Below are 27,693 nucleotides of genomic sequence, written 5' to 3'. Positions count from 1 at the left end.
TAAATAACAACATCTTACTTTGGACGATGTCGAGTAACACGCTATCCTACGTCTATTTTAGTGTGATTAGTTGAGTTAGTTAATCATAAATCTAAATCATATTTGAATGTTCGTATCCCAAAGTAAAACCAAAAGTAGTCCCGTTATTTGGACTACTTACTAATTGTAACTATTAAACAAAATAGAACACATACTGGGAGCTACGTACATTAAAATATGTGAAAATAACTAACGAAGCATGCGTAATAAAAACACCGTGTGAGCACATTGTACGGTGACTGATCGGTTTGCAAAGCCGATCAGATTTAGAGGTCACGGGTATACATAATAGCGTACCACTACGACAGACGGAGGTCATGGGTAAACCTATCGGTGTACCACATAGACAGACAGAGGTCATGGGTAAACCTATCGGTGTACCACATAGACAGACAGAGGTCGAGTGTGCATTGCACAACGTCGACAGAAAGGAATCCACAACAGATACACTGTTTCCTGGATTCGATAGCGTGAAGACTCACCCTCAAAAAAACCAGAACATGATTCGGGAGTCCATTCACCCGTCCAAGGAACCATGTATTGAGCAGCAGCATAGGTTGTTTTCCCGTACGAAGCAGCTAAAAGTTTCAACTCGTAGCGATCGTGAGGAAGTACTCGCACCACTCGATATTAAAATGTCTACTGGAATGCCCTGAATGACACCTACCACGAGGTCCTTACTATCTTCAGAAGGGGCAGAGCAAAAGTTAACTTTCTTATTATTGTTACGCTGTTGATCAACATCGTTGTTTGGCAAAGCATGATTTAATATCGTGACCTGACTTTTTGCAATAAACACATACCCTTGGATTTCTACTAGCTTTAGGATCAGGGGAATTGATTTTATTAGGATTCTGCTCGGCGGATCCTGACTCAGAAGGTTTTGAATGTTTAGGGCACGACGCTTGCCTATGACCAAACTCACCGCAATTGTAACATTTTGGTCCTTGTGACGCACTCTTAAATCCATGGGCTTTCACAATACCATCACGCTTAAAAGTACCTTGGCGACCGGCGCGGTTATTAGACGTTGACGGTTTTATAAAAGCAGATAAATAGTTTACTAAATCGGCAGGTTTTAAGTTTGCGTTTGTTGCGGCTGCTTTTACTTGAGGGTCATTAATACCACGCAAAACAATTTCCGTAATCAAATCATCACTGAGGCCCTTTACTATAGGTACGCAACCGCAACAGCGTCCGGCGTGCATATTCGGCATAGGTACGAAATTTATCAGAGTTACTGGACATGACCTCAAACAATATACCGGCTGAATCGATTTTTTTAACACACAAAGATTTAAAACGTTTTTAAAATTGGTCCATGTTCGGTCGTTAGAAACCCACTCGTTAAGCCATGATTTAGCATCACCCTTTAAACAGTTCCCTATACGCGAGAGACATTCACGATCATTCCATTTGTTTACAAGTTTAGCCCGATCAACCTCACTAAACCAAGAGTCCACATCGTGGATACTGGGATCAAAATTCGAAACATAATACCGGTCTACACTTACTGACTTTAATGATTGAATTGCTTCTACTATTTGGTTTGTAACTGGTTCACTCAAGGGTTCTGTAGACACTGACACTTCCTTATGCGCACGCTTTTCTAACGCGTCTAATCGTGACATCAAAGAATTCAATGACTCATTATTTGTTTTCGTTGGTGTCACGGGGGGCGTGTACGCCGATCGACATCTCTCACCACTGTTGGCTTTTTTTGTACACGAGTAAGACGCACGTGACAGTGAGCGTTCATCACGAGAACGGTGGCTTCGCGAACTCGACCGATGGTGACGCAAACGTTTAGCATACGGCAAAGGAGTACGTGAGATACTACGCGAACGCCGATTATTAGAACATCTATCTCGAGATTCTCGAGAACGTCGTTTCCGTGAGCGCTGATTACGCGGCGAGTCACTACGCGAATGATTACGCGAACACCGGCCCCTTGAACGCATATCCCTAGAACGTCGGTTTCGCGAGCGATGGCGAGGCGAGTAACTACGTGAATGACTACGCGAGTGTCGGGTATATGATGAACGATCACGCGAATAACTACCAGAGTCTTCAATCGAAGCCTGTCGTCCACGAGAATGTTGATTGCGCATACGTCGATCGCGCGATTCAGGTGAGCGTCTATTACGCGAACGTGAGCGATTGGTACCACCCATCGTCCACAACTTTAAAAATCAACAAAATTAAAAACAAATACCAATGAAGTTAAGAAAATAAACAAATACCAAAAGAGTAATAAACGAAAAGCCAATGAAATGTAAAATATTTCTTAAAAGCAACGTAAACAAAGGTGGGTAGGAAGCTAAATTTAGTAAAATTTTAACGGAATCAAAATAAACGGTATTAAAAGCAAAAAAAAAAAAATATGATGTGGGAATGGTCTCTTTATCCCGGCTTCTGATATTAACAATCAGAAACGAGTTAGATTTGAACAAGATTATTTATTGATAATTTAGGAGTTTTACAAACAAACAACAAATCATATTTCTAATATTAAAAGTAGTAATTTTGTTCAACCACGTGCCACGTGCTTTCGAACGCAGTATGTACCTTTCGCGTCACCGCTGCCGGAGAGTAACGCCGTGGCTTGCGTGGGCGACGGTCGCGCGATGGTCGCACGATGGTCGCGCGACGGCGATGCGACGCATACGAAATCAAGCCTTATCGATATAGAAAGTAGACGATGCGATGAGACGCGACGGCGACGGTCGCGCGACCGTCGCCCACGAAAGACACAAGGCTTGATTTAGACGGCGTGCGAACTCGCATGCGATTTTAGTTACATTGCGGGCTGTGGAGGTTAAATGCATTCAGCACAGCCATCAAATACCGCAATGTAGTAAAACTCGTATGCGAGTTCTCGTACTGTCTAAATGGGCCCTAACTCTGAGTCGTCCTTGTACTGTGATAACGGTAACTTTGAAAAACTCCTGCAATTTATACATTGATAAGTTAAACCAAGGACGATATAATATCGGGACAGACAAAGCCATACATAAAAGCGTACCTCTGAAATGTATGGGCCCTTTAGGCTTAAAACTAGATGGCGCTGTTTCCCAGCCTGGAAGTGGCAAAAATTTTATTTTCCCCTAATATTTTTGCGTGTTTTTGTTTTTTATAACAACAAATGACATGCGGCTTTATTTTAATATCACGTCAATACATATTTTGAAAAAAAAATTGTAGGCATCATCAGTGTAGTTAATGATACTATTTAATAGGTGGCGCTAAAAATTGAGGTATGATTATGAAGATTGTAAATTCTATATCCTTGGATAAACATAACAATATTATTTCGTAATTAGTTCCACACGTGGAACTGTTATAAAAATATTTTTATCAGTGAACTTTAGCCCGTACCTATTTGTTTACATATCGGTTTGTTTTTAACTTGATTGCGCGTAACATGAGTACGAAAAGCGAACCTTCCGGCCCAGCAGAAGTGACAATCGTCTGTTAGTACCTACCTATGTCATCATTCTCCTTGCGTTATCCCGGCATTAGCCACGGCTCATGGAGCCTGGGGCCCGCTTTGACAACTAATCCCAAGATTTGGCGTAGGCACTAGTTTTACGAAAGCGACTGCCATCTGACCTTCCAACCCAAAGGGTAAACTAGACCTTATTGGAATTAGTCCGGTTTCCTCACGATGTTTTCCTTCAACGAAAAGCGACTGGCAAATATCAAATGACATTTCGCACATAAATTCCGAAAAACTCATTGGTGCGAGCCGGGGTTCGAACCCGCGACCTCCGGAACGAAAGTCGCACGTACTTACCGCAAGGCTATCAGCGCTTTTAAATTAGTACCTATGTATGACAGACAAATTAACTAATGAGGTCATTAACATGTAAAAGTTTATAAAATGTACCAGACTCAATATTTTAAATATTATGTAAACATTAAATAATTTATACGTATGTATTATAGCATAAAGAGGTTTATTAATACACAACCAATTCCAATAAGCAATAAGGCCCAATAACGGCAGGTAAAGTAGGTAGGCAGGGCACATGAAGCTGCTCAAGTACCAGTGCCACTCTTGGCAATTATTAACACTTTCGCTACCAAGAACCCGACTGTCGGGTACACCGCTCGTAGAAGCGTAGCCGATTACATGGGTTTCCCCGTATGTAGCGAAAATGTCGTAGCGCCGCGTAGAGCCCGGTTTCGAAAGTGTTAAGGGGTTAAAAGAAAACAAAATTGAACAGTTCTTAAAAAGTTTGTACATAGCCACGTCAGCAAATTTTATATATAAGTAAGTCGACTTTCGAGAGATATAATATATACAGGATAATTGTTATAATTAAGAAAATATAGATACTAGAGAACCTTAATGACGAAATAAAACTTACTAAAATCTCAATTCATCAAAAAAAACTTGGTATCAAAATAGGAATAATAAAAACAAATTTAATGTTTTCCTTAATTTTTGTAGAAACTTTTCGAGAACTGCTGAATTGCGACATTACAGGTTGCAAGCCCATGCCCACACCGCAACCGCCCACAACCCATAGCCCACAGCACAGTTGGCTCCTAGGACACCCATGTTTTTCCATCAAAACGATTTCAACTGTGTATGTTAATATCCATGCGAGCAAATGAGAAAGCAATAACATAAACAACATACATCGTTTGCACTTAATTACATCTCAAATCCTTCTTGTCATCATACAAATTACAGATAACCGTATTTCAAGAGGTCATTAGATTGAAGTACTTACCATAGGAGATAAAGGAAAAAGAGTATAAAATAGAATTATGCGTCAACTCACAATTAGTACACATTCGGTCGTCCCACGGATACAATGTTTCCTATATTACTGGTCGTTATCATTGGTCTCATATTTATTTATCTCGGAGGTCGATACAATGAAAACTATTGGAAAAAACGCGGTGTCGCCTTCTACGAAAAGAATAAAGTTATGGGCATCTTCTGGGACTTTCTCACTACCGAGAAGGCACTGTTCGAGGTCCTCAGCGACCTTTACAACAAGTACAAGAACGAACCTGCTGTTGGAATCGGATCTTTCATGACCCCAAGCCTCTTCGTAATCAACCCGCAGAACGTTCAGCATATCACTCAAACCGACTTCCAATCCTTCAACCACAGAGGAGTTCCCGTCAACGATGGCGACCTGTTAGCAGACAACCTGCTCTTCATGAATGGTACAAGATGGAAGCTGATGAGACAAAAAATGACGCCACTCTTCACTGCGACTAAACTCAAAAACATGTTCTATATTATGGACAAAAGCGCGCAGGATTTCGTGGCATATTTAAAGGAAAATCCGGAGAAATTGAAAGCTAATGGATTCGATACAATGAACGAGTTCTGTAGTGCAGCCATCGCGGCCGCGGTGTTCGGAATCGGTACAGAATCTACATTCAAGTCACCTTTCTTGAAGATGGCGAGAGACGCCGTGAGGGTCAACTGGCGAACTAACCTAAGGTTCACGATCCTTAATGCCAGTGAAGCTTTTAGCAGATGTATAGGTTTGAAATTGTTTAAAGAACATGAACCACTGTTCATTGACGCGATAAAGCAAGTATTAAGAGCTAGGGAAAAAGAGGATGTAAAGAAACACGATTTTGCTGATGTTTGTGTGAGTCTGCAGAAGGCTGGGACGATGAAAGATACCGAGACGGGCCAAGAACTTGAACCATCAGACGAGCTGCTTGCTGCCCAGGGTTTCTTCTTCTTCATCGCTGGCGTCGAACCTACAGCCAGCGCATTATTTGGAGCACTTATTGAACTAGGCAAAAATCCAGAGATCCTTAATAAAGTACATAAAGAAATCGACGAAACTTTCGAGAAGCACAATGGAATTATCACATACGATGTAGTTTCCGAGATGAAATACTTAGATCAAGTTTTGAGTGAAGCTTTAAGAATGCACGCGCCTAGGTTTCATCGGGCGAATGTGTGTCAGCGATGCAGTGCTCCCTGTTGGGAATATAAAAGTGTCAGCGGGAACGAGGATATATATCCCAGTGTTCGATATGCATTACAACCCTGAGTTCTTTCCGGAGCCTGAGAGGTTTGACCCGGAGAGGTTTTCCCCGGAGAACAAGAGTAGGAGTGAGGGGGGTACTTGCCGTTCGGGAGGGGCGCTCGGATCTGCATCGGGATGCGGTACGCGCGGCTGCAGTGTCTAGCAGGGCTGCTGCACTTGCTGCGACATTACGACGTTGTGTCCCACCGTGACTGCTCCAAGAGGAAGTACGCTAAAGGACAGTTCCAGTTGAGACAGATCGACACTGATATTGAGCTGATACCTAGAGACAGATAGAAACGTCGAAGATATCTACTGACGCGGACGGATCTGGATTTTAAGTTGTTGCGATTAAGGATATGAGTAAAATTGCCTTTAATAGAAATTGTGAATAATGTAATCAAAGCATACAGTGAAATATTCATTTTAATTCTAGAATTATTGTATTGTTTATGAATTCAAGGTTTGTTTACATTTTCTGTAAGTTATTTGGATAGCGTAGTTTTGAATATGTTTGGTGGCCATTAATAGCTAAGGAAGTTGTTTACTTACGTTAATGTTTGGTAGTAAAAACAATCTTTTGTGTGAAATCAAACGTAAATAGAAAATTAGGTTAATGCTTGCTTAAGGGGAGATTAATGAATGTCGTATCTAAAATATGGGTTAAATTGTGGCGTAGGCGAGAGGCTGGCAACCTGTCACAGCAATGTCACAATTTGGATTTCTTTAAACCCCTTTTTGCCAAGAGTGGCACTGAAAATTAGTAGTTCATGTGCTCTGCCTACCCCTTTATGGGATACAGGCGTGATTATATGTATGTATGTATGTATCTAAAATGCCCTCAAAACAAAAATTATAATTATTTATTAAACTTACATAATTATTTAATTTTCCCCCTATTGGTATTCTGAAAATTGCGTCTCGTCTTATCTTAAATACTATTATCCAACGTAATTTTTTAAAGTTAACTTAAAAGTTAATCCGTTAACCAAAATGTTAACTTCGTTAATTAACGATTAACGGATTAACGAGTTAATGCCCAGCTATGTATCTATATAAGTAAGTTTATCGTCGCCTAGCACCCATAGTATGAGCTTTGCTTAGTTTGGGGTTGGATTAATCTGTGTAAGGTGTCCCCCTCAATATTTATGTACATATTATCTTGCAAAACACAGTTTGCAAAATGTAAAATATTATCGCGTCCAAATTTCAAGCGAACGTGTTGACCTAGCCAGAAATAACCCGGGCATCGAACTCCTAACCGTTTAGTGGCGACCCCTATACAAGACGATGAACGATGCCAAGACAACCGTCTGTCGGCTGTATTCTAACAATCTTTATAAGATATCACAATGATACGATCAAATCAAAAGTGAGATTTCTTTGACCAAAAATTATACTTCTGACACTGAGATTGGTATAGCTGTCAAGTCATCTTCAAAGCGTATAAAATCACCTATACAATATAATAATCCAACGCGGAAATGCTGCGAGCGTCATGGGCACTTTTGCACCGGGGACGACAGGGTACAGTTTTTTTGGATAATTTTATGTTTTTATTGTTATTAGATATAATAATATTTGTTGATAGATCCCAAGACAACCGTCTGTCGGCCGTATTCAAACATTGCTTACAATATTTCATAGTGATACGATTCAGAGCCAAAAGTGACATAATTATCTTTAACCAGTGATTACAGTTTTCACTGTATCGTATTGTTAGTCTTATAAGAAATTTTCGAATATGGCTCTATGGAATCTCTTAGTCCGTTTTCACAATTATCCGATCCGATATCGGATGTCGGAAGGGTTTCAATGGAAAAAATTCAAGATGGCGCCTGTAATGTATGGGATATCGGTCTGGATACGGAACGGATAATGTGAAAACGCACTAATTAAGACACCATATGATGCCAAGACGACCGTCTTCTATGGAATGAGATCGTACTGATGGTCTTAGATTATTGATGATTTATAGGCAGTTGTTTGCCAAGGGTTCTGAACGATTATAATTTCTTGGATTGCTTGATAAACTTCATAGACAAGGCAGGCAAAGGCGTCAGAGTGCTATGTGACTAATGTGACTACACATGATCCACGTTTGAGCAAAATCAATATTTGGTTTTAACTGTGGCTCTATTGTAAATTAGAATAAATTTGAAAGTGGAAAATATCTGCCTTAGGTGAGACTTGAACTCACGGCCTTTGGATCGATACTCCAGCGCTCTGCCAACTGAGCCACCAAGACTTTAACCAAGCCAGCGAAATTTTCCACCACTTAGGTCAATGGGACCCGTAGCGACACCTACCGTATTAAACTTCTTACACGGCAACCGGAGTTCCAAATCATATGGGAAATTCACCAGTTACAATGCGCTAACCATGCTCAAATATAAATTTCTGATTAATCGATGATGATGATGGACGACCTGGATGCATTCTACCCAAAATGGTGGGAAAATGCCGACAACAGGGTCGAGTGGAATAAGCGAGGGGAGGCCTTTGCCCAGCAGTGGGACACAAAAGAGGCTAATAAAAAAAAAAGATTAATCGATGCCATAAATTTATTCTAAGCCTAGTGGCATCGATGGCAGACGTTTCTGCTAATCAGAAGTTCTTCAGACGTTACTCGATAACATTAAACGTAACGGTGTACGTTTCCAGTGCTTTTTTCCTGCACTAGTGCGTAAAGTCACATTTTTTGTCACGTCGAAACTTCAAACCATATTTTAAAACGTCGTACAATACAGATTACACGTGCAATCGTATCGCAAATTAGTATAGAAATTGTATGAAGTTCTATTTTTGAAATTATTACAGTTAACTAAAGTCAACTATAATGGGATTATTATAGTTGAGTCGGAACTGCCATAGAGTATCCAACTGAAAAGTTAGCACTTATAGTTTAGTCTGTGGTGTCCTAATTGACAGATTACAGTCGACGAGTAGAAAAAAGTATATATATATTAAACAATATCGAAAACTCATGATCATCCGTTTTTCATGCGAGCATCTTTGTAATATTTATTTACGAAGACATTTATTATTAATTTAACTTGTAGTTGAAATCGTCTATGAATTAGATGCTTGCCAAATTCTTAAGATGAATTCGATGTTTTCAATACACTAGCTACCACTGTGTGCTATTTACTTTTGGCAACCATTATATTAATTTCATTAGATTAAGCCAAGAGAATGTAACGATATTTTTATTTTACATTATAGCACAGTTGCCATTTAAAAGTGTTGTGATTGAAACGTATTATACAGGAAATAAATATTAAAATAATGTATAGCGTTCAGTGACAATAAAACTGTTATAACTTAGTGGATGTTACACCAAACAGAATAGAAGGACGTCTTTAGAAGTCAAGTGTTCACGAACGTACCAATAAAGTTAATGATAAACATTAAAATGATCTCATAAGTGTCGCATTCGAAAATGACTATAATTTTGAAAACACACTAAAATATAAACAATCTTTATTAACTTATAGTAAAGTACATAAATAAAACGTAATATCTGTGAAGTGTCAAACGACATGGATACAATATCGGACGAACGAGAAGAAGATATAATAAGTGAACTTTTAGTGTTTCTTCGGAGGAAAAGAGAGATGAATTTAGAAAGGATGGAAGATACTCCAAATAGTTCAAGAATTGTGCAGAGTAACAACGTATGCATAGATTTTACTAGATTATTGATTACTTCGCTTCGCACGGGTATTTATTACATACAGGGTGTAAACCTAATACGGGCGAACCTCTTAACGGTGGTGAGTATAGGACATAAAAAATGGAATTAGATAACTTTTACTTAAAATTGAAATATTTTTTTTATCCATACAAATTAATTCGGCCCGCAACGTAATGCAAACACACTTGCGTTAAACGCTCGTTGACAGTTGTCATTGATTGTCATCGCAACCACGTTTACAGTACATTGCTGCTGGGAAATTTTTCAAAAATTCTCTATACGGTGGAAATTAAGAGTAACTCAAAAACACCTCTTAATTAATGATAACAATATTGAATTATATGCCTGGTTTCATTTATCGCCCTTATTAGGTTTACGTGCTGTATACTTACCTAAAGTCTAAACCTTCCTCTTGAATCACTCTGATTTAATTTATCGCACTTGTATCGTAATCAAGTACCACTCTTGAAGAAGAGACACAGTTGCCACCTAGTATCGAGTAGTGGTACTGATAATTCACGCTATTTGACGCGTGATTGTCGCGATTTATTGGTGTATGGAGTTACAACTCTACCCAAATTTATTCCTCTATAATCGTAACGTAATGTACTATTATCTAGTATTTTGTTCCATTATATTTTTTACCCTGTGTGGTGACGGGTTAAGAATTTCACCACCGCCTTTCTTCCCGTGGGTGTCGTAGAAGGCGACTGTGGGATTGGGTTAAATTGTGGCGTAGGCGAGAGGCTGGCAACCTGTCACTGCAATGTCACAGTTTCGTTTTCTTTCAACCCCTTATTTTGCAAAGAGTGGCACTGAAGCTTTAGTAGGTTCATGTGCTCTGCCTACCCCTTTATGGGATACAGGCGTGATTGTATGTATGTATGTATATTTTTTACTTATTCGCAAGCATGTTGTCTTCGTTTCCGGATAAAACTAATTATTCTGCGTCTTCGATTGACGCAGTTTTTACGTTATTCATTGTTTATTAAAACGTACATTTATCGGTTAAGTACTTTCATTCAAAGTTTCCATTTATGCCACTTTTAAACATGACATGACTCATATCACCAATCGGATACTGACACACTATAATAGTTATTTGTTATACAAGGGGGCAAAGTTGTATTTTAACGTCGAGTGTGGAATTGAAAAACGAGCAAGTGAAAGGATTCTATAGTTGAACCACGAGCGAAGCGAGTGGTTCGAGAATAGAATCCTGAACTTGCGAGTTTTTTAACACACGAGAAGTAAAATACATTTGCACCCGACTGTAACACAAAACTTTTCCCCTCACTATAGCGAGGAAACTACAACGCAAAAAATGCGTTTATCACTGCTTCCAGTAGTTCCACAGGTGGTAAATCATTTTTATTACTAGATTCACCCACTTTTATCAATTTTAAAGCAGTTAATTTGACTTTATTCAAGGTCAAATTACTTTACCCACTAGTGGATAAAATTCGTTTTTACCCGCTGGTATTAAAGGACAAAACACGTGTTTCCGAGCTAGTGAGGGGAAAATAAACACATTATCAAATATTACGAACTAAAGTTCGCTGCGGCACAAATCCTAAAGAATAGCGACATAATCGCTAAGCGATAAAGCTCTTTAATAAAGATTAAAAAAAAAAAAAAATTAACTAGTGCGGTTGAGATCGAATCAGACCAGACCAAACCTAAGCTCTATTCCAGTGCGGGTGAGGCCTTATCGACCTTAAATTTCAGTAGTTACTAAAATCGTCCATAGCTTTGGCTAGACTAAGATCAGGTGCTGTTTTTAAGTATGCATTCTTCAGTAAATTTATAAAATACACTTTGCTTCGCCCTTGGTTCTGGCCTTTGCTTAAAAAAAATACCTAAACAAATTTTGAGGTCCTTTAAGCCTCAAAACGCACTTAAGTTTCTAAAACTGGTAAAGGGAATGGTAGTTATCGATAAATTGTCGATGATCTCGTCGACTATATAATATATTATGCTTCATTTAGTTCACATTGGGCCTTGTTCAAAGTTTACTGGCGTCTATTATAACTGCGTGTTATTTACCAAGACGCCAGCCAGAACGCTGGCCTGAATTCAGCGAATAAAATATTGTTGTTGCTTGTAAATCTCGGCTTGAGAACATACACTATTTATTCCTATTTACATCAAAGACCAGTCTAATTGCTATCAGTGATTAGTAATAAGCAAACGTAATTGGGGATCGTGAGTACACTGGTTTTGAACTAATGCGTAAACGATGGAGTTGGTTCTGCGCCAAGAGCTGTCAGGCGAAATATCGTAAATGCAATGGACTTTGAACTTTAATTATCGTTTGATGGAGTTTCAATTTAAAAAAGGTGTCAAATACGTGCTGATGCAAGAAAAATGGTTAAAAGCCAGAAACCTCGTCTATAATACAAACGCAAAACAATTAAAAGAACTTTGACGTAGTGCGGTAAAGCTTGGGAATTTACAAAATAAATGGAACGTTACTAAAATCAAAGAGGATCAATTATTTATTTATTTATATTTATTTATTATAGACTGCAACCTCTCGACACAGCCTTAAAACTTTTAAACCTCGGTTTTGACAATTTGGCCCATATTCTTAGCTCGATATGTGTTAAAATGTCAATTTGTCAAATATTAATATTAGCGCCATCTAGCCGAGCGTCCCCCAAAGGTGTAACGCTATCTAGGCCACCGTACCTTCTTCTGGTAGCTGTCTATAATAATATGGAGTTTGACGACCGGTCTGATGGCTCAGTCGGTAGTGACCCTGTCTGCTGCGCCGCGGTCCCGGGTTCGAATCCCGGAAAGGGCATTTATTTGTGTGATGAGCACAGATATTTGTTCCTGAGTCATGGATGTTTTCTATGTATATAAGTATTTACATATTATATATATCGTTGTTTGAGTACTCACAACACAATAGCCTTCTTGAGCTTACCGTGGGCCTCAGTCAATCTGTGTAAGAATGTCCTATAATATTTATTTTATTTATTATTTATTTATTTACATATGTCTTTGCTACAAGCTACAATTGATATTATTAACTATTTAAAACACGTCAATATGTGATTCATGAATACGCCAACTTTCGACCTTCATACAAAATAACCAAAATACAAATAGTCTAATTACAATTACTCAAGATTTTCTCTCCCTTACATCTTTTTCGGTAGATACATGACTGCGTGCTACCAGCGTGGCGGGCAGCGTAGCGAAGCGTCCATTTTAAAACAAATGAAAGCAGTGTTCGCGCTAAGTACGTTTTCACATTATCCGATCCGATATCGGATGTAGTACCGATATCCCATACATTTCAGCCGCCATCTTTGATTAGCCTTGACAATCTTTTGAAATCTTCCGACATCCGATATCGGATCGGATAATGTGAAAACGCACTAAGGGCCCATTTAGACGGTACGAGAACTCGCATACGAGTTTTACTACATTGCGGTATTTGATGGCTGTTCTGAATGTATTTAACCTCCACAGCCGGCAATGTACGTAAAATCGCATGCGAATTCGCACGCCGTCTAAATCAGGCGTTAGGCTCTCCTATTCCTATGGGATAGGGTCCTCCTGGGGCCTTCGTCACACATCAACGTTAGCGTCTAGATCAGACGGGCGGGGACGGGCGACGTCGACGCGGCGTCAGGCTTTGCCCATACAGTTGGCCCGACGCGACGCTCGCAAGACGCTAGATGTGGGGGGACCCTAAAAGCAGATAAAATCCTTTGGACGCTCAACGCCACGCTTCACGCTCCGCTGATCGCTCGCCAATGAGACCGGGCTCCTACATTATCATATTGTTGAATTATACAGAATTGGACCGACTACGAGACTGATGGCTACGGGTTTCCCATAATACCCGAGTTGCCGGCCGTCGAGTATGATATTGTAAGGGTTTGTAACACAAGTAAGAGAGAAGAGATGCAAATAGAAGTGTCGCTTTTGGATTTATAATATTGAATGCTTATTGAATAAGATAAAGGTGATAGTCAAATTATGCAACGCTAGTACGTATGGTTATTGTTCCTTAGTTAGAATACCTACCAAAATAAAGCCGGTTTCAAGATAGCATTCGTACGATTGTTAGGGCACATAAACTAAACAAGAAAATATTTGCGCGTGTACGTAAACTCGCAAAGCCGAAACGAATATGCGCAGAACAATACAAGTAGGGTAAACTCGCCTCACTCGGTGACGCGCCTAATTCGGTGATACAAGCTTTGAAGCACTATTCCGAAAGACGATTTTTGGTTGTTTCACCGAATTACGGCGAAAATTAATTAATTAGGCGTGTCACCGAATGAGGCTGAAGCTGTTTTCAATATCCAGAACCAGCTGCAAGAATTGAAATGCTCGGTAGATATTTATGAAGAACGCTGCAATGAGTTGACGGAATTCAAAGAAAAGGCAGAAAAAAAGATAATAGCCTTAGAAAGGAAGAACGTCTACTTAGAAAAATGCAATCAAGCCCTAGAGGAGAGAGTGGAGAAGATTGAGCAGAAGGAAAAAGAAAAAAATATCGAGATAGCAATGGTAGAAAGTATGGAAAATGAAAATTTAGAGGAAGTAGTTCAGGCTATTGCCGAAAAACTGAGTCTAGAAACGGAGGATATACAGGAGGTTAAGAGGGTAGGAGCCCCAGAAAGGAAGGTAGACTCAAATCCAGATAAGCCCCGGCGCCCCAGGCCGATTATAATCACGATGCGTACTAAGGGAGCTAGGGATAAGTGGTTAAAACAACGCAAGACGCATTTAACTAATGATGCTGTCTATGGGAATAATAACCAACAAAGAATTTACATTAACGCCGACATGACATATCACCATCGTAGACTTTTTTTGATGGCCAGAAAACGGCTTAAGCCCGAATATACCTTCGTGTGGTATCAGAACTCCAACATCCTTGTTAAGAAGAGTGAGAACGAAAAGAAGATTTATTCAATAAAATGTGAGGAGGATATCGATTCCCTGCTTAAAAACGAAAACGATAGCTTAAGCGACGCGGAGTAAACAACATAATTACCACGCCTGCTAAGAGGGCATACACACTACTCGCTACCGATTAATTCTAATAAATTCACCTACTTAGTTGCTACTCATACTATATGAACCAGTCATTCGAATTCTTAGATCAAGACATAGAATATACTAGATATGATGATGTACAGTTATGGAGTAAAAATATCGTTAACAAACAAAAACAACTAGATATAGTACACCTAAATATAAGATCTATAAGAAAACAATTTAACGAGCTGATAGCCTTATTGAAATTTTGTGATGACAAGCTGGATGTAATAATATTATCAGAAGTAAATATCAAAAAAGAAGAGCTCCCCTTTTACTCAATACCAGGATATCATTTACATGCAAACACTAGGGAAAAAAGGCGGGGAGGAGGATTAATCATATATGTCAGGGACCAAATAAATTTCCACGCCGAAATAAAAGAATTCTCAGCTTCCGAAATAATACATGGAGAGATAAAAACTACAAAAAAAGAACAAGCTTCATATAATATCAACGTACAGACCGCCGAAGACCAATAAATTGAAATTCATGGACGAGATTAGTCTCTTGCTAAGTAATATCTCACATCTTGACGACATAGTTTTGATCGGCGATATGAACTTGGACTTGTTAAACAACAAGATAAATACGACAACTTCTAAGTATAAAACCATGTTGAGTGAATACGGTCTACAATGTGCATTACCTACAAGCGAGATAACGCGCGAGGCGATCGTCGACGGACACCGCAGTCGTCATGCATCGACCATGTGTGGGTGCGTAGGCGCAGCGCAGCGCGCGCCGACGCACACATGCTCACGTGCCAACTGTCCGATCATCACATGGTAGGGATAAGACTCGACATCGGCGTAGACGATTATGACTCTAATGCATCTACAATAAGGTATGCGCTGTCTAACAAATTAGTTAAGGAAAACTTGGACCATATTGACTGGCGTGAATTATTGACAATTAATTGCCCACTTGCACTGTACGAAAAACTTTGTTGTTTGTTTGGCAGTATTTATGATAAATCAATAGTCGAGTTAAAACGTAATTCCAAAAGAGAATCGCAGCCGTGGGTTAGTAAACAAATAGAAAATATGATTTATAAAAGAGACGAACTGTTTCGAGCGTGGAAATGTTCTCCTAAAAATATGAATAAAAGATTAGAATATACTCGATATCGGAATAAAGTTAACAAAATCATAAATGCTGCTAAAAATAAGTACCGGCAAACTGAAATAAAAAAATGTGAAGGTGATTTTAGAAAAATATGGTCTAAAATTAATAACTGGCTAGGAAGAAACAAGACTAATGTAGATGAGACTGTAATGAAGTATTTGGGCAAGACTGAAGATGTAACAAATATTTGTAATAATTTTTCAAAAACGTTTACACAGGAAATTGCAAGTATAAAGCATGTTTGTAATCAAAAGTTTTTAGACCGACATTCATATGTAAAAAAAGTAATTGTTCTTTTCGGTTTAAAAAAGTAAATGCCTATACAGTTGAGAAAATTATTGATAAACTTAATTGTGAAAAATCACCTGGCATAGACAAAATTAGGGTGCAGGACATTAAATATGTAAAAAAAGATATAAGTAAATTATTGGCTAACTTTATTAACATGTGCGTGTCTAATGGAATGTATCCTGATCTACTGAAAAAGTCATTAATTAGGCCTATATTTAAACAGGGATCTCACCTGGACTATTCAAATTATCGACCAATTGCTATTCTTTCAGTTATAAATAAGATTGTAGAAAAAGTTATTATGGGACAGGTGAGTTCTTTCTTGGAGCATAATAGTATATTATCAGATGCGCAACACGGCTTCCGAAAGGGCCGCAGTACCACTACGGCCTTGACCCATTTTGCTAATTACGTCAACAATTGTCTCGGAGCCGGTCAGCAAGTTTTATCACTATTTATTGATTTCCGGAAAGCATTCGACACTTTGGACCATGATCAGCTGTTAATGGCGATGGACGAATGTGGTATCAGAGGGCCTACTAATCTGTGGTTCCGTCAGTACCTAAAGAACCGAACACTACGAACGGTTATCAACGGAACGACTGGAGCCGAGGCACAAGTCGATCTCGGGGTACCGACTGGCTCGGTATATGGGCCAGTTGGATATATTATGCATGTAAACAGTGTGTCGAATGTAGTCCGTAAATGCAAGGTATACATGTACGCTGATGACATGTGCCTGTTGTTTTCCGGGAAAGATATGGCGGACATGGTATGCAATGTACAGGAGGACTTTGATAATATTAATAAATGGGCCCATGATAACGGGATTATTTTGAACTTAGGAAAAACAAAATGTATGCATATTTACTCGCCACACAATAGAAATGCTAAAAATATAACTTCATCAGCAATTAAAATTATTGGTCACACATACGAATGCCTACATAACAATAAGAGTAACTGTACTTGTAATAAACTGGAGATAGTGGATAACTTCAAATATTTAGGCTTATCGATTGATACACATTTTAATTGGAAATTACACATAAATCAGGTTTGTAATAGGCTTCGGTCAGTTTTAGGTCAATTCTATCACTTAAACAATATATTAAATAAACGCACCCTGTACATGGTTTACTATGCCCTTGCTGATTCATTGTTAAGTTACGGATTAAGTTGTTATGGACTCACTTTTAAAACTTACATAGATCAAATTAAACAGTTGCAGGTAAGGCTTTTGAAATACTTAGTTAATAAAAAGACAAAGTATGATTGTAGAAATAATTATGAAAAATTGTTTCAAGCTTGTAAAATCCTTCCGATTTCATGTAAAGTAGAATATCTTAATGCTATACAATGTTACTATACTCAGGACTATAAAATCGAAAGACCGGCTAATCACTATAATACTAGGTTATCTAAGAAAAGAACATTATGTCAAGTTACAGCAAAAAATTATTATGGTCAAAGAACTATGGAATATGTAACACCTAAAATTTGTAACAAATACCCTCTTTTACTGGAGAAAAATAAATTAAAAATAGGCAGTCTCAAGACAAAACTTAAAGAAATAATGTTAAATAATCACCATAGCAGTCTTCGTTAGCCTCAGTAATTCTAATTAACAAGTTATACAACCTGTTTTTATTGATATCCGTTAACCTATTGTATTGTGTTTACTCTTACTTATACTATAGCATAATACTTATAGTGAAATATAATAGATACATGTACAAGAGCGCACCGCCAACAAACTGTTATACAGTTTGGCGATAATTTGTAACTTTAGACTTTAAGGTTTTTCTTTTTTCAATAAATTAAAAAAAAAAAAAAAAAAAAAAAAGGTACACTTCATAAATACATTTGAAATGTTGTTCAATTCTTTTTTTAACATCTTATTCACATCATATTATACTTCATAAACATACCTATGTATATTTGAAATGTTGTTCAATTCTTTTTGTTTATTTTTTTAACATCTTATTCACATCATATTATACATTGTCATTTTTTCTCTTAAAAATAAGTACATGACCTATAAAATATTATGAAAAGGAAGATGGTCAACACTTACTTTTGCTGTTGATTGTACGAAAATAGACATAGGTTTCTACTGTTGCACCTTCGACGCTCTGCCGCCACCATGTAGTGAAAAAGGTGTAAAAATGTGTGTATGTGAGTATGTATAATATACATAGTTTGCTTGTGATGGGCGATGATATATATAGGTAAGTACTTACTAATGTAGATACATGTAGGTAAATACGGTACCTACTTATATACATACAAATAAACGCCCTCACCGGGATTCGATTCCGGGACCTCCAACTTGTAGGCAAAGTCACTAGTCAAGGTCAACTAGGTCAACAAGGTAACCGTATTCACTACAAGTACTACAACATTGAATCTCAAGATTTCCATACTATCTGACCCGTTTCCTTTGACCAGTGAGTTATACACGGGACAGTATAAAACAAACTTATAGGTACTTTCAAAATAAACAATAGAAAGGTACTCGTAAATATTACTAGTAAGCTTAGCGTTTGTGTTAAAAAAACACAAACGCGAAAGGAACATAAATAAAACGACTTATTACTTAAATATAGGTTCGAGTATCATTATTACTTTATACAATTAAAATGACGTATAATAAATAAAAATTAAGGAATACACAAAACAAAGACTTGAAAATGAAAATGAATTATTTATTTTTCAAGTAGGCATATTACAATGCGCATAATTATGAACGTCAAATAAATCTACGCCGGCTCTAACCCTACGCCTCAGCCTCGAGAAGATTTCAGTCTCCCCTCAGTTGATGGGAGGGGGGTATCCACTATGGGACCGGCAAAAAACTCGGCGGGCCACTTCTTTTCAATACATTACATCTTATAATTAACATGCATTAAATAACAAGATAAAATTGAACATGCAAAAGTATCCATCAAAAAAAAATTAACAGACTAGGTAGGTACTCTATGGAAATTAATTTCAATAAATTATATTGTAGTTTAATAATACGTCGTTATTCTTCAGATAAAACATATCAAATTATCACAGAAGAAAAATATAATATAAATCTCAATATCATTAAATATGTACAAATTCAAAATATATTTATTCATGTAGGTTACATCTAGCTCTTATGAATAGTTCATTACATATATATTATGATCTTAATCTAATATATTATGATCTTACAAAACATAAAATATTTTATGTGCTTTCTTATCTGAACTGTGTCCTCTACACATAATACAATTATTTTAATTGCTATTTGTTTTTTGCAGTTTCTGGTTCGGGCCATGCATGTTTATATTGTTTATCTATCAAATAGTCCTCGACTCTGTAATAAGCCTTTAATATCAAAGATTTTTTAAGTAATTCTTAAGAGCTGGGAGGGGTAATCTCAAAACAGTGTCAGGTAACTTATTATAAAAATTAATGCATTCATTGCCCAACAAATGATTTCTGTACTTTGCGGACACGAAACTTCTTTATGGCAAGCTTATTTTTGTTTCTAGTGTTATAATTATGGATATCAGAATTCTTAGTGAAACAGTCTAAATTCTTAACAACATAAATGATACTATCATAGATCTTTTGCCCTAAACCAGAATACCATATGACATTAAACTGTGAAAATAACTGGTCATTTCTCAAAATTTTGCCACCCCCACCTGTCAGTACGTTTATGTTAGAACTTTTTTTTTAGTATACAATATCTTCATAAATAAATTATCAATACATATTAAAAGACAGTTTTTACATAGAGGCCTGATGCTTTGAAATCGATTTATTTTATATTAATGAAATAAATAATAATTGTAATTAAGTTTTGTCGTTCACCTTCCGTGTCCCAACGCGGAGTACTCGTGTTTCGAGTTGTTAAAAGTACACAAATTATTAACTTTACTTACCTTTATTGCTGTATTTTATTTGCATATATCCTTAACTTTTAAAACTAGACTATCTGATAATAGTATTACACTTATGTTCCAAGTTATTTGGCTTTAAAGTTTGTCCACGGCCGTTTTTGTCGTTGACCTGTCGAGACAAACTCGCAAGCACTGTGTCATCCCTACTCCACCTCTGCCACCCCACCCCGCATGAATCGAAGCCGACAGTATCGGCCATCACCTGCAAGCAACGGCACGTGCTCACTACGCCTTGATTAGAAAATAGAAAATTTTAATTACCTCGAACGGGAGTTTGTAACGGGTAAGTAGTCGTTATTCTGTCAATCATAATTTCGTTATTATTTGAGATACTGCATTAACTGTAACATATGTTTCGTATTTTGTAGCTTAATTTTTAGGCACCTAAATATTTAGTTCGTTCGGCAAATACTTTTTGAGTTTTGGCGAAATAACTGGCATTTTGTCGGTCACCTGTGCATCGTTCACCTGGCTAAAATAGGCAAGTGAACGACATTTTTGGACAGGGTGACGACAATAATGATAAATTTACCAATCGTAATAATACTTTTTTACACCTTCAATATTTGTTTTGTGCGTTAAATGAGAAAAGTATTACTGTTATATCGGTTTAGGCTGCATTTCTCAAAGGATTGTTGCTTTTTTGCGGTGTGTGTCCTTCACCTGTGCGATAAAGCCAGGTGAACGACTCAGTGACAGGAAACCGACACGTCGATCACTTGTCATTAAGCCAGATGAACCATTACGAGGGGCGATCAATCGGATCAATAAGTAATGATAATGAGTATTAAAACATAATCTAGAATATGAGTATCCTTATATTTTTATAATTAAAAGTAACTCTTCTGTGATTTATTTACATATTTTAATTTTTTCATTTGTTTTTGCCCCTTTTAAAAAATGAAATCTTAATTATAGTCTAAATACCATGTCAGTAAGCAAGTGCTTGCTTGAAGTGAAGTCACTTCATTATACTTCAGAGTAGCTATTATATTACAATTTTATTTAAAGGAATTTTTATTTGATTATTTAAAATTTTGTTATTTTAACTACTCAATTTTTTTTATATAAAAAAATATATATTCTTCTTTAATACTAACGTTATTTTGTTTCCAATATATTTCCTCAATTTTCGTGATAATCTGTAAAAATGGTGAAATTAAAAAAAAATTAAATGTATAAAAAAATAAAAATCATTATATGTTATGCCTTTAAGATTTGGGGAGTTCCCTTTTCAGAATCCCATCAGAACTGGGTTCTGATAAAAATGTGACCAATCTGTATATATATATACATATGGGCCTGAATAGTCGATATATATATACATATATATATATATATATATATATATAGTTATGGTGTTTTTTTTTTTGACGTGCATAATAAATATTAATTTTTATAAATATAAAATATACATTCAATAAAAAAAAATATTCAAAATCGGTCCAGTAACGACGGAGATATCGAGTAACAAACATAAAAAATAATAATAATAAAATACTGACGAATTGAGAACCCCTTCCTTGAGATTTGGGCGGCGGTTAAAAACTATCATAATGCTGATGGGCAGGTGAATGACGTCCATATCAGGTGAATGACCACCAAACTACAGGTGATCGACTACGGACGCAGGTTAGCGACGCTTGTCGTTAACTTGTCAAATGTGTCATACAAATTTGTACCAATTTGTCGTTAACCTGCTGCTGTTGTCGATAACCTGTGTATATTTATCCTTTACCTGATCATGATGTCGTTCACCTGAATTTTAATCGATCATAACTTCTAAAATAATTAATTGATATCGGTGCCTTTGACATTTTTGAAATGTTTGAGACGCATTCAAACGATACCTACAAAAAAAAATTAAAAAATGCGACATTTAAAAAAACACAAATCTTTCACCTGTCGGTGCCAAAATTTTGAGAAATGGCCAACTATGATACACTAGGCGAGCTGTCTCAACATTAGTCAGTTGCCTGATTCTCCTAACGGCGTATGCGGCTGAACTTAATTTGTTTGCTAGTTTTCTTATATGAAGAGTCCATTGTAGATTTTTGTCCAATGTTACCTCTAAACACTCCGAAATGAATGATCGCCACAATTACGCACGACAGCTGTCACGTCTTAACTCGAGTAGCACTAAGCGTTGACTAAAGAGTCGCCCGTCCCTTTCCCCCTTGTAAAATGTTTACGCTCAAGGTCAGTTTTTGGTTTTAAAATACCTAATACGCATTACGCTATGACTGAAGAGTTCATTTAAATTCACTAACGTAAATTAAAATATAATTATTCGGTCAGGATATTTGACTATTAAATGTAATTTTTATTTACCAAAGACAAGTAAAATGGATTAAAGGAGAATGTTGTGTTATTAATTTCTAGGATATTTGCTTAAACCACCTAAGCCACTATTTCGCCGGTTGGGATAAACGGCTAACGTGCAGTTTTTGACTGCCGCGGTTCTGGATAAACGGCTAACGTGCAGTTATTTACTACCGCGGTTCTAGATAAATGGTTAACGTGCAATCATAAGATTTTTTCATTCTGGTAAAATGACTTATAAACTAAAACATATAAAATTACATTAAACGAAATTGACTAACATCCAAACAAGTGTTTTTGGCGTTAACATATAGCCAGTATCTCAATAATTTGTCAAAAAAAGTGGCTTGTTAGAGGAAATGTTTTTAGTAAATTGCCTTTTTCCAAATTGCTAACAAGCCAAAAAAGTCTTCAGATCGTTTTGAAGCCTGGCTCGTTAGACGCAGAAAAAATCGCTGATTCCAATGATGTATATAACTCAATATGCCCAAAAATGGTCTGTTAGTCAATTAGCCTTTCCAGCGTCGATATTATTTTTTTATTGCGGCATAGTCATTTCATCATTTTCATCTACTCTTGATCGCATTCTACTTTCAATTTTTAACCAAATATCGATTTTATCACCGATCTCTATTAGTAATAATATATGAACTATCAACTATCGGAAAGTGTTATTAACGTGAAAGAACTTTGTGAAAAGTGAAAAAATACTATTTTACATTTGTGTGATTATTATACGGAATATACGGGACTTTAAATATAAAAATAGAAACTATTATATACAACTACCACACTGTATCAATAAAAACTGGAATCTAATTGATAAAAGTGTTTAGAACAGTGTCAAAGTGAACGAATAATATATACCAGCCGTTAGTCTATTCAAAATAAACAAAGACATTCAAACGTAATTCAAAGGTCAGCTGACGCACATAACCATCTAGCGAAGAACACATGAACCAGAGCTGAACCTGCTATGCGAGTATGAACATTCTAAGTGAGAGCGCCATCTATATTTCGTTTGGTGAAACTGTACGCCCGAAGCTTCTACCACTAGCGCTGAGCAGATTTGAAGCGCCATCTATTAACTTAACGCCAAACCACTGAACACAGTAGTATACTGCGCCTGCGCTTACGCACGTACGAAAGGTTTTACTACTTTACGCTTAATGGTCAAGATGGCGCCAACATGCGCGAAATGTAGCGAGAGTCTACTAAATAAAGATGTACTCAAATGTACCAAATGTAAAAATACTTTTGACAAAAAATGTGCAGGAAGGTCGAGTAAGTTGTTCAATTTGATGACGACAGAAAGTAAGAGAGCATGGGTATGCCTTTCATGTCGGCAAAGTGCACTATCACCAAGCCAACACCTCACAAGAAGAAAACCCCCTGTTATACTAAAAAGTGAGGACGAACAAAATATCACATTAAGAAGAAAATATACAAAAACAATAAGTAAGATGTCGCCGGCAGTAGAGGTGTCATCACCTAATCTCTTAAGTCATAAAAAAACAAAGATAGAAAATGTTTATAGCCACTCAGCTCAATCAGCAGAAGAGGCCGTCGATCTCCTTGTTGCCCCTGCCGAGTCCATTCCCTCGGAAAGTTTAGAACCGGACGAAGACACACATTTAAAGACGTGCATCGTACCTGAGAGCTATCTGGGCGCCCCAGGTGCTCAAAGCGGTGGCTGTGTAGTAACAGAACAGATTATATATGTAGAGACGTTTACCGACAACGACGAACCTTCCTGTGCAACACAAGAAACTGAAAACTTCCTTGAAAGCTCGCCAAGCAGCCCAATTGTCCAGAGCGATCGCAGTCAAGTGGGGGAAGAGCTTAAAAGGGTAGAGACTGGTATCAATAAAAACGAACTTTCATGTGCGACGCCAATGCCGAAAAGTGACCCTATAAGCTCCCCGATCACCCCAGCTACCTATTGTGATCGCTGCATAGTGGAGGAAGAGCTTAAAATTTTAGAGACATATGTCGTCCAAAACGAACCTACTTCGACGCTGCAAGAGCTCGAAAGCTCCCCAAACATACCATTAGCTCAGAGCGATTGCTGTCAAGTAGCAGTAGAGCTTATAAATGCTACACACGACTCTACAACGATGAACGTAACGATGAGAAAGAAAAAGGATGTCATTATTGGGCCCATAAATACGCCTTCAGACCCCTCTACCCCTTCGAGAAATATACCTCCGGGCCCGGACACTAATATTGATGGCACCATCAACACGTTAAATAAGTCACCCAGTCCCTCCAAATACAAAATAGACGATCCAGAAACGCCCACAGGTCCCTCTACAGTCTCGACTCCTTGCCCTAGAGCTTTAATAGAGCCTAATATTTCTATGGGGTCACCGCACAATAGATCTGTAACAAAATCTAAATCAAGCGAGTATCTACATCGTATCGTACATTGCGACTCAATGAACGACAGCATGCAGTTCATGGATGAAACTCAGTCAAAAAGCTTAGATTTGAGCCGGAATACTGAATCTATATCAGACCTTCATTGTGAGATTAAGAGGTTAAAATTGGAACTCGCTACCACTGAGGAAGAACTGCAAAATGTAATTTTGGAGAAAGGTGAACTTACACGTCAAATTGAAAAGCTTACGAGGGAAGTACGCGCTCTTAAAAATATATGCAAATCTCCTCAACAAACTAAAAAAGACCGGAAAAATCTGACCTTGGACTCTAGTAGAGATACTTTACATCCAGAAAATTTAATCAAAATTATTTCAATGGAAGCTCAAATACAAAAGTTAAATAATGAACTTGTGAGCTCACGCGCGGAACTGTCCCGTCTCAAGGAAAATATTAGAGACCTTGAACAGCAATCAGTACAAAGTAATCCAACAGAAAGGGGCCAAGTAATGGAATCGCTGCACAGTACATGTATAGAGATTGATCAAGATACATGCAAACGAAAACTCTGCATCATTTCGAGTAGTAAAAGATGTAAACTACTACAAAATATTCAAGCAAGTAATGTTTTTAAAGACTTCGAAAGATGCCACTTTATTATTCCCAATGTAGGCATCGGTACTATGCTCGAGGGCCTAGAAAAGAAGATTAATCTATACACTAAACAGGATTTCTGCATTATTATGGTTGGTGAATCAGATTTCTGTACTACACAAAATTATGGCGAGATTGTTAAGTACATTAGAGGGAAATTGGAAAGCTTGGTAAATACAAACATAATCATAGCAACTCCAACTTATATTTATGGGGCAGCGCTATACAATGCTAGAGTCGAGACATTTAATAAATTATTGGGGCAGGATATTTTCACTCACAGGTATGCCGTACTACTCGACTCTAACCTTAACCTTACACTAAATAATTTCTCTATCATGACTGGGAAAGTTGCGAGGACGGGAATTCAAATAATACTTGAATGTTTAGAGGAGCTCATATGGACAATTCAGCAAAAAAAATCACAGGCCGTCACACCTGCGGGTACCACAAAAACTCACATGGACAAACCAAGCCAAAGTGCGGAATCCATTCACATAGAGCAAGAAACACCATTGCGGTTTTTTCGTCAAATGCCAAAGTAAAACTTGTAGAGCTACTTCAGAGAAGGCAAATATAAAACAGACGAAGAATACGACAAAATCGATTACAATTTATTATCAAAACGCTAGAGGGTTAAGAACTAAGTTGAATACATTTTTTAACAATGCGGCGTCATCTACATACGACTTAATAGCAATTACAGAATCAGGAACAAATGACAGCATCTCGGATGGAGAGTTAGTTCCTCAAGGATTCACAGTGCTGCGCTGCGATCGCATGGATGGCCGCAAGCATGGTGGGGCAATGTTGATAGCCGCTCCGCGGGTCGGCCTCAGCCTACAGCGAGTTGTACCACCGGGTCGCGACATAGACTCAGCGATTTATGAACTTGTCTCAGCGGTAGTGAAAGTGAAAAATAACTATTCTTGTCTTTACTGTGTGGTGTACATTCCCCCTAAAAGCCCCGATAGAGAGTATATGCAATTATTTCACACGTTAGAGCTTTTTTCTTCGAAATACAAAAATCTTATAATACTTGGTGATTTTAACTTGTACTCAGCTTCATCTGATGTTCAAAATTATTTTGATTTTTTTTTGGCCTTCTGTGGACTAAGTCAGAGAAACCTAGTCACGAATACCAACGGGAGGTTATTAGATTTAGCCTTGACATCTGGACGGGATGAAGATATGTCTGTAAGGTTGGCCCTTGATATTCTGGTTTCAGTGGACGAGCATCACCCACCACTGGAAATCAACGTGGTGGTAGGCGCGTGTAAGCCCAAAACTGTGATAGATGCTGGTAAGCCTCAATACAACGCATCGAATGAGACTAAGGTCCACCCTTACCCTAAATGGAATTTCTGTAAGTGTAATTTTAATCAACTGTATCTTGATATGACACTGATAGACTGGTCCTCCCTGTATAGTATAAGAGATGTTGAAGTAGCTGTTCAATGTTTTTATGTTAAGCTATATAGTGTGATAAATAGTAACGTACCTACTAAAAGACACAATAATAATAAGAGTAATGACAAGTTTAAATATCCCGAATGGTATACCGTAGATATAATAAGGGATATAAAGGCAAAAGCATATTGGCATAAGTTATATAAACACAGCGGAGATGAGAACCATTATAAAATGTTTTCTTATTACAGGACCATAGTTAAGAAAAATATTAGTGCGTCATTAAAAATGTACCAGGAACGCTTACAGAAAAATTTCATTAGCGATCCCGCATCATTCTGGGGGTTTGTAAGATCACAGCGCGACAGTCGTAATAAGTGCATGGTATCTAAGGACGGCCAGACGTTACAACCGGAAGAATGTGCTAGGGAGTTGGCAAAATTCTTTCAATCCGTGTACAGTAAGGTCGAACCACGTCTGAACCCGAGTGTAGCGGCGGAAGAGGCGGCAGCGGGCGGTGCAGGGACAAGTTTAAGAGTACATATACCGTGCTTGCAGCTATCGGATGTGCAAACTGCCCTGCGCCGGCTTAAGCCAAAGCGATCTGCCGGACCCGATGGAATTCCGCCGTATGTGGTCAAAGACTGTCGAATTTTGTTAGCAGAGCCCTTGTTACACATTTTTAATCTGTGTCTCTATCAGAGCGTATTTCCAGAATGTTGGAAGACCACTCGAGTTACACCAGTCCCGA

The 27,693-nt window shown here is 37.7% G+C and overlaps 1 protein-coding gene and 1 pseudogene across 10 annotated transcripts in view; both read left to right on the top strand.

Annotated features, from left to right (window-relative positions):
- LOC125237608 overlaps positions 1-27,693 on the top strand; it is a 49,554-nt gene that overhangs the window by 14,184 nt on the left and 7,677 nt on the right. Inside the window, exon 1 of one of the 10 annotated variants that reach the window (XM_048144770.1) lies at positions 9,581-9,730. The exons of the other annotated variants lie outside the window; for them this stretch is intronic. Coding sequence (XP_048000727.1) covers positions 9,596-9,730 — 135 coding nt within the window. The 5' untranslated portion in view covers positions 9,581-9,595. Of the gene's footprint in view, positions 1-9,580; positions 9,731-27,693 lie in introns of those variants that run through there. 10 annotated transcript variants of the gene reach the window in all.
- Positions 4,851-6,835, top strand: LOC125237607 (annotated as a pseudogene).

This window comes from Leguminivora glycinivorella, chromosome 21, assembly GCF_023078275.1.
Source record: "Leguminivora glycinivorella isolate SPB_JAAS2020 chromosome 21, LegGlyc_1.1, whole genome shotgun sequence".
In the NCBI taxonomy this organism is placed as follows: domain Eukaryota; kingdom Metazoa; phylum Arthropoda; class Insecta; order Lepidoptera; family Tortricidae; genus Leguminivora; species Leguminivora glycinivorella.
The sequence above is the reverse complement of the archived record's forward strand: the minus strand, read 5'-3'. Positions and strand labels throughout refer to the sequence as shown.